General features: G+C 48.8%; 1 protein-coding gene across 1 annotated transcript; it reads left to right on the top strand.

The window, feature by feature from the left end:
- The first annotated feature begins 4,568 nt into the window (after positions 1 to 4,568).
- Positions 4,569 to 6,951, top strand: LOC130121879 (apelin receptor B-like). Its single transcript, XM_056290827.1, has one exon. It carries the CDS (start codon positions 4,680 to 4,682, stop codon positions 5,757 to 5,759), a length of 1,080 nt encoding a protein of 359 aa, XP_056146802.1. The 5' UTR covers positions 4,569 to 4,679; the 3' UTR covers positions 5,760 to 6,951.
- Positions 6,952 to 8,677: the final 1,726 nt, after the last annotated feature.

The following is an 8,677-nucleotide window of genomic DNA, read 5'->3' as shown; positions in this document are numbered from 1 at the left end:
AGTTAAAAATAACAGGGGCGTCCGGGTGGCGTGGTGGTCTATTCCGTTGCCTACCAACACAGGGCTCGCCGGTTCGAATCCCCATGTTACCGCCGGCTTGGTCGGGTGTCCCTACAGACACCATGCCTGACAGGCCATGTCTGTGGGTGGGAAGCTGGATGTGGCTATGGCCCAAAGCTCATGACCATAGGTGAGGATTGGAATGAAGATTGACTAGTAAATTTAGAGGTTTGCCTTCCGGTTCAGCTCCTTCTTCACCACAACAATCCGGTACAACGTCCACATTACTGCTGATGCTGCACCAATCCGTCTGTCATCTCCCGCTCCATCCTACCCTCACTCGTGAACAAGACCCCGAGATACTTGAACTCCTTCACTTGGGGGCAGCAACTCACCCCCAACCCGGAGGGAGCAATCCACCATTTTCCGATAGAGAACCATGGCCTCAGACTTGGAGGTGCTGACTCTTATCCCGGCCATTTCACACTCAGCTGCAAACCACCCCAGTGCGCGCCGGAGGTCGCGTTCTGATGAAGCCAACAAAACCACATCATGTGCTAAGAGCAGAGATGCAATTCTGAGGTTCCCAAAACGGACAAACTCCTCACCATGGCTGCGCCTTGAGATCCTGTCCATGAATATCACAAACAGAATCGGAGACAAGGGACAACCTTGGCGGAGTCCGACACCCACCGAAAACGTGTTTGACTTTGTGCCAAGAATGTGGGCACAGCTCTCACTTTGGTTATACAAGGACCAGATGGCTTGTAGCAACTGCCCCGGTACCCCATACTACCGCAGTACCCCCCAAAGAGTACACGGTCGTAAGCTTTCTCCAAGTCTACAAAAACACATTTAGACTAACTGGTCAAACTCCCATGCCCCCCTCAGCACTTCTGCAAAGGTAAAGAGTTGGTCCGTTGTTCCACAGCCAGGACGGAATCTGCATTGTTCCTCCTGGATCTGAGGTTCGACGATTGGTTGGAGCCTCCTTTGAGCACCCTAGAGTAGACTTTCCCAGGGAGGCTGAGCAATGTGATGCCCCGATATTTGGAGCACACCCTCCGGTCCCCTTTTTTGAATATGGGAATCACCATCCCAGTCTGCCACTCCACAGGTACTGTCCCCGACCTCCACACGACATTGAAGAGGCGTGTCAACCAAAACAGCCCAACAATGTCCAGAGCCTTCAGCATCTCAGGGCGATTCTCATCCACACCCGGCGCCTTGCCACTGAGGAGATTTTTAACTACTTCAGAGACCTCTGCCAGGGATATGGGTGGGGCTTCCCCTGAGTCTTCAGACTCTATCTCCTCCACTGAGGACGTGTCAGTCGGGTTCAGGAGCTCCTCAAGGTATTCTTTCCACCGCTCGACAACATCCCCAGTCCGGGTCAACAGTTTCCCTCCCCGGCTGAACACAGCCTGAGTCAAGCCCTGTTTCCCTTTCCTGAGTCGTTTGCCAGAACTTCCATGAGGACAACACTGAGATGCAGATGGTCAGGATGCTCTCTATGGTGCAGTAGAGAGCATCCTGACCATCTGTATCTCAGTGTGGTACGGCAACTGCACCTCAGTAGACCAGAAAGCTCTGCAGCGGATCGTCAAGGTAGCCCAGGCCCAGCATATCACCGGTACCCAGCTCCCAGCCATAAAAGACATTTATCACAAACTCTGCCTTCGAAGGGGTCTGAGCATCAGCAGAGATCCCACCCACCCCAACCATGGACTGTTCTCCCCCCTGCGCTCTGGGAGGCGCTACAGGAGCCTCAGAGCCCGCACTACCAGGCTCAAAAACAGCTTCTTTCTACAAGCTGTTGCCAACCCGAACCTGGCTACCCACTGAATGTCTGTAGATATTTTTAAATATGTTGTACTCCAGCTCTCTTTTAACTTATTTTTAGCTTTTGATCTTCATGTGTGTATTTCTTATATTGTGTTTGCTGTGTTTGTCTGTGTCTGTCTTGCACTGTTTGGTGAAGCCACAGCCCTCATTTCATTTTTAACATGTGCCTGGACATTGTTTTTAAGGACAATAAAATTGAATTGAATTGAATGGAATTGAATTGAAAGTCCTCCTCCATAGCCTCGCCGAACTCCTCCCACACCCGAGTTTTTGCTTTTGCGACCGCTGAAGCGGCAGCCCTTCTGGCCTTTCAGACTGGCTAACCAAGTTTGAAAGGCCTCCTTCTTCCGCCTGACGGCTTCCCTCACCACCGGTGTCCACCAGTGGGTTCTTGGGTTGCCGCCTCGACAGGCACCGATGACCTTTTGACCACAGCTCCTGCCTGGTGCATGTACAATAGAGGCTTTGAACATGGCCCACTCAGACTCCATGTCCCCAGCCTCCTTCAGGATACACGAGAACTTCTTCCGGAGGTGGGAGTTGAAGACCTCACTGACAGGGGCCTGTGTTAGACGTTCCCAGTTCACCCTCACTACATGTTTGGGTTTGCCAGGTCTGTCTGGCAGCCTTCCCCACCATCTGATCCAACTCACCACCAGGTGGTGATCAGTTGACAGCTCTGCTCCTCTCTTCACCTGAGTGTCAAAAACATACGGCCGCAGATCTGATGAAACGCCCACAAAGTCTATCATCAATCTTCGGCCTAAGGTGTTCTGGTACCAAGTACACTTATGAACTACCTAATGCTCGAACATGGTGTTATTGCCAATCCACGACTCGCACAGAAGTCCAATAACAAGGCACCGCTCAGGTTCAGGTCAGGGAGGCCGTTCCTCCTAATCACACCCCTCCAGGTTTCTCCATAATTGCCCACGTGAGCGTTGAAGTCCCCCAGCAGAACTATAGACTTCTGAGGCAGAGCCCTATCCAGGACACCACCCAGAGACTCCAAGAAGGCCGGATTCTCCGAACTGGTATTCGGTGCATAAGCACACACAACAGTCAGAGCCTTTCCCACAGCGACTCGCAGTAGTATAGAGGCAACCCTCTCATTCACCGGGGAGAACACGGCGGCGCTGAGCTGGGGACTTGTGAGTATCCCCACAGCCGTCCAGTGCCTGTCACCTTGGCCAACTCCAGCCCCTCTCCAGGTGTTTGGTACCAGAGCCCATGCTATGTGTGGAGGTGAGCCCAACTATATCTAGTTGGTACCGCTCCACCTCCCACACCAGCTCAGGCTCCTTCCCTGCCAGGGAGGTGACATTCCACATCCAAAGGACCAATCTGCGATGCCGGAAGTCGGCACGCCCTGGTCCCTGCCTTTGCCTGCCACCCGGCCTGCGTTGCACCCTACTCCAGTGTTCATCCTCACGTGTGGTGGGTCCACGGGGTGGTGGCTCCATGTTGTTTTTTCGGGCTGGGCCCAGGCCTGGCCACCAGACACTCGCTGGCACGCTCCTCTCTCAGGTCTGGCTCCAGCAGGGGGCACTGGATTCCCTTTTCCGGGCGAGATGCTGTAACTCTGCTGGTGTATATTCATTGGGTTTTTTGAGGATCGCTCTTAGTATGGCCCCTCCCCTGGAGCCAATTTGCCTTGGGAGACCCTACCAGGGGCTATTGCCCCCATCAACACAGCTCCCAGGATCACCGGGACACACAAAGCCCTCCACCATGTTAAGGTGACGATTCTCGGAGGAGACCTCACCTCACATCCAGTAAGTTAAAAATAACAAATGTATCACTAAGTGTAAATGACGTCGGCAAAACTCAAGGAGAGGGAAATCATTCTTTCCCCTTCTTGATCAGGGGAAGAGTGAGATGAGTGGGCAGGGTGATGGAGAGATTTGGAGGGCTGAGATGGGAGGGTGGAGGAGTGCATCAGTGGAGGAGAGAACTGTTGAGTGATACAGTAGTTGTGTCTCAGACGCTCAGTGCCATGGCGCCACTGCTACCGCTCTGCTGAAAGAAAGAGCAGCTTGCAGAAAGAGTTCTCCCACCTGTGACGCCAAATACTGTTACATCTGCACAGGGAGAACAACAATAAAACACACAAAGAGAGAGAGAATTTGTGCTAAATTACTGTCTTAAGCACTTAGTGTGCACGTATGCTCGAACAGCTGCAGTAAAGGTTCTTGTTTCATGTTCAGCAAGTTTCATGATAAAACCCTGAGCCGAGGTTTTTTTTTTTGTTTTTTTTTTAAAAGAACTGTAGATGTATTAATGCAAGGTTTGAATCCCACAAAGCAGCTTTCATTCTGAGATATAACAATTTGTGCCAATTTTCTGAATGACTGGTAGAAGAATGATCTTAAAAGACAGATCCTAGCTCAATTTTGCTCTGATTTTTTCCCCCACCATTTACAACTTAATGAAATGTAGTTTTAAATGTGCATGTTAGTGTTGGCTTTTCAACTTATCACCAAAACTTGCAGCAAGATTTCTTTAGCATGAATTATAAGATTAGGCACATAGCAAATCAATGGAGGGAATAATAGGCATGTATGCTGTGCATGGTCAGTGAGGGAGGGAGGGAGGGAGGGAGGAGGAGGGGTGACGGAGGGGAGCAGGGGGATGTCCTGGGAGGGTACTTCTGGCTGTGGAAGTATATAAAGGGCAGACAGCAGAGTGCTTTCAACTACACCAGCTCTATTTTGACCATATATCCTTTATGTTGGAAAGTGAAAGAAGCTATTTTAGTTAGCAGCAACAGTGGCAAAACACTGAGGAAAGTGATAAGAGTTGGAGTACTACGAAGATTGATTAGACAAGAAAGAATGGAGATGGAGCTACCAACCGAAAATCCTTATGACTACTATGACTATGGAGACTCAGAAAACTCCAGCATGTGTGACTACTCTGAATGGGAGCCTTCGTATGCTGTCGTCCCAGTGCTCTACATGTTGATCTTCATCCTTGGCCTCTCTGGAAATGGAGTGGTTATCTTCACTGTATGGAGAGCCCAGGGCAAACGACGGGCAGCGGATGTCTACATTGGCAATCTGGCTCTAGCTGACCTCACATTTGTGGTCACCCTTCCTCTGTGGGCAGTATATACTGCTCTGGGGTACCACTGGCCCTTTGGGGTGGCCCTCTGTAAGATCAGCAGTTATGTGGTCCTCCTGAACATGTATGCCAGTGTTTTCTGCCTCACCTGTATGAGCTTCGACCGCTACTTGGCCATCGTCCACTCTTTGTCCAGCACGCAACTACGCACCCGAGGTCACATGCGAGCCTCCCTGACAGCTATTTGGCTCCTGTCTGTACTACTGGCAGCCCCAACTCTTATCTTCCGCACCACCAAACATGATGTGAGAAGTAACCGCACCTCCTGTGTCATGGACTTTAGCCTTGTAGTGACAGATAAGAAACAGGAGAATCTGTGGGTCGCAGGCCTCAGCATATCCTCCTCAGCCCTGGGCTTTCTTCTGCCTTTCCTGGCAATGATGGTCTGTTACTGCTTCATTGGCTCCACAATCACCCGCCACTTCAACAGTCTACGCAAGGAGGACCAGCGCAAGCGGAGGCTGCTAAAGATAATCACCACACTGGTCGTGGTGTTTGCTGCCTGCTGGATGCCGTTCCATGTGCTGAAGAGTGCCGATGCCCTTTCTTACATAAAATTGGCTCCTGATACCTGCACCTTCCTAAGCTTTCTTCTGGTGGCTCACCCCTATGCTACCTGTTTGGCCTACATCAACAGCTGCCTTAACCCCTTCCTTTATGCCTTCTTTGACCTGCGCTTTCGCTCTCAATGTCTGTGTCTGCTCAGCCTGAAGAAGTCTTTGCATGCCAGCCCTGCTAGCTCACAGTCCTCCCAAAAGACAGATGCGCAGTCTCTGGCCACTAAAGTGTGACGACCGGCCAGGGCCCAGAGGCATGCTGGGGAGCAGGTGATTACCAGCCATGCCCTGCCCTCCCCTGAGCAACACAGGTAAATCCAAACATTTCAGCAGAGCAGGATGAAACTGTCTCTGGTCAGTCTTCAGGGTGCTATGTTCTTCCCTATAACTGTGTGGACAAAGTATATCAGCACAGCTAATGTTACACGTGACCTGTGTGACAGAAAGAAGAAGTCAAGTTATTCATGAATTTGTTATGACTACAGACATCTTGCAACCTCATTTTCAGTATTAGGAAGATTTGGAGTAAAAATGAACAATTTCCGACATGGGACCAACCTCCGGGACAATTTAAAGCAAACATTTTAGCCATTGGAAAGAGAGGAATGTATATGTTAAATGAACCATGTGCCAATGTGTGTCTCTTGGTTTCCTTTAGACTTGATGTGACTTATAGAATTTTGCATTTTGAAAATTTGTCATCTGCTCACGGTGGTGTATTACTTTTGCATTTACCTCGGGGTGTACTTGTTTTATTTGTATACACTTGGGGTATGGTAGCCAATAGGCTACCGTCTCGCCAACATGATCTGTGTTACCTGCACAAATCAACACTGCTGTGTATGTGTGATTAGGAAGAGCGAGGCAGTTGGCAGAAGGAGTTGTAGTCCAGTAACAGTGTAGTTAGCAGACAGGCAGGCGTGGAGGAAGGGGTGGAGGAAGGGGGTGGGAATCCCAGCCAGACAGACAGATGGCAGCTGACAAATGTTTTCAGGCGGGTAGAGGGCCCAATTAAGAGGTGATTGCTTTGTGTGTGTGTGTGTGTGTGTGTGTGTGTGTGTGTGTGTGTGTGTGTGTGTGTGTGTGTGTGTGTGTGCGTGTGCGTGTGCGTGTGCGCGCACGTGTGTGTGAAAGGAATCAATTTGTATATGTGTTTGTAAATTGAATGTTTGTAAGAATGACAACTGAGAAATAATGTTAATACACATTATAGCCCACTCAGCTCATGTTTATGGTTTGTAATAATAAAAAAAAAGGTGCTTTGAACCAAATACTTCTTGCTGTACTCACTCTGTTACTTATTTTATCCTGCTGAGTCTTGATGGAATGTATTTTCTCCTATTCAGTGAACGAGCTTCTTCCTGTTAGGACATTGCTAAGGGAAGGCGGTCTCCCTCCCATTGTGTTTCAGGAGGCTAAAATCAAAGCAAATGTCCACAGGAAATGCATGTTTGAGTTGTATTTTCTTCTCCCAGCATGCATGTTTCTTGACTCTTCACAAATCCTTACTCTGGTGGTCATGGGCACAACAGTTAATAATTCCATTAAAGAAACAATTTATTATCCCCCAATGCTCTTCATTCCTTTATATTTGTGTTTCTCAACAAGTTACCCCATAATTTTCCTTTAAGGCTTCGTCTGATTTTTTTAAAACTACACGCCAATAGTCCAAATGCACCTAAAACGTGCATAATGTCCTTTTAATTCTCAGGTTATCGTCACCAAAGGTGGTGTACCATGATTAGCAAACTAAGAATTGTCAAAAGTACCTCGCAAACAAGGGTAGTTGCAAACTAAGGTTTTGACCTTTGAGTTATCCAATGATTAACCAACTTGGTTGTAATGAGCTTTTTTTCAAGACATAATCACCAACAGCAGGGAGACAGAAGGGCTGGTTTCCTAATCCTTGGTTACTTACTTCAAGTCGGAGCAGACCATCCATCCTCCATCCGTCATGCAACCACACCACGAGGGAGGACGGGTTAACCAGACTACAAGACTATTCAGTTACTGTCCCAGAAAGCGTCGCTTCAGACTAAATGGCTGGTTTTAAGTAATCTCTTGCCTCGCCGATCAAAGAGGAGTGGTTTGTGGAAGATGGTGGTAAATGGAGCATCGCTGACATTAAGATGAGTGATCACACATTAGATGCTCTTGTTTCCTGTGATAACTTTTAGGGGATTTTAAGTGGGCCATTTTTCTCTCACATTAACGCCAAACTAGGGTGACATATCTGCGTCACTGTTCAAGCATAGTCAGGGCGTTTATGTTGCTCAGGAGCAACAATCAACACAGATGATGCTAGGGAGAAAACATGAAGGTTTCCATTTAAGGCAAGTCAGTCGTATTTGTATCGGCCAATGTCACAAATTTGCCTCAAGGGGCTTTACACAACATCGTGTCCTTAGATGCTCGCATCGGATAAGGGACAACTCCCTTAAAAAATCCCCTTTATCAGGGAGAAAAAAATAGGACTAGCGTTAACCGGCTAAATATTCCAACACAGACAACATTATGCTACCGTTAGCTAGTGTGGTTATCCTGACGACGGCTATCCTGGATGGTCGTTAGCTAAGCTGAGACTGTAAACGGATGGCTGTTGATCGTAGGGTGAGAAAAGAGAGCAAACTAGCAGCTCCGCCACAGACGATAAAATGTTACTGGGCCCCACAACCAACTGGCTAACGCTAGTCGGAAACAACAGAGCTAAATTAGTGTAAACTACTAATAAGACACGTTAGTCCCTAGCTAACGGGTCTGGCCCTTTAGTCGAGCGGTTAGTGATGTCGCCTTGTGGTGCAGTACACGCCGTATCGAATCCCGCACCGGGCAAAAAAATAACTGGCTACATTGGTGGCAGCGGTGGGATCCGGAAGTGTGCAAATCCGCAGAAGTCTCTTCGGAGCGCGGGAATAACAAAACGCGAGGGCACGCTTCCGGGGAGGGTGACGACTTTAAACTAGTAATAAGACACGTTAGCCCCTAGCTAACGTGTCTGGCCCTTTAGCCGAGCGGTTAGTGATGTCGCCTTGTGGTGCAGTACACGCCGTATCGAATCCCACACCGGGCAAGAAAATAACCGGTTACATTAGTTAGCTAAATGCTAAGGCGAGCTGTACTTGACTATCCAGCGTCCGTCCATCCATCCATTA

This window comes from Lampris incognitus, chromosome 12, assembly GCF_029633865.1.
Source record: "Lampris incognitus isolate fLamInc1 chromosome 12, fLamInc1.hap2, whole genome shotgun sequence".
In the NCBI taxonomy this organism is placed as follows: Eukaryota; Metazoa; Chordata; class Actinopteri; order Lampriformes; family Lampridae; genus Lampris; species Lampris incognitus.
Note: the sequence above shows the minus strand (reverse complement) of the source record. Positions and strands in the feature narration are given on the sequence as shown.

Bases quoted from the DNA above. Each gene is read 5' to 3' on its own strand.
- LOC130121879 (XM_056290827.1), top strand. From the start codon at position 4,680: ATGGAGATGGAGCTACCAACCGAAAATCCTTATGACTACTATGACTAT.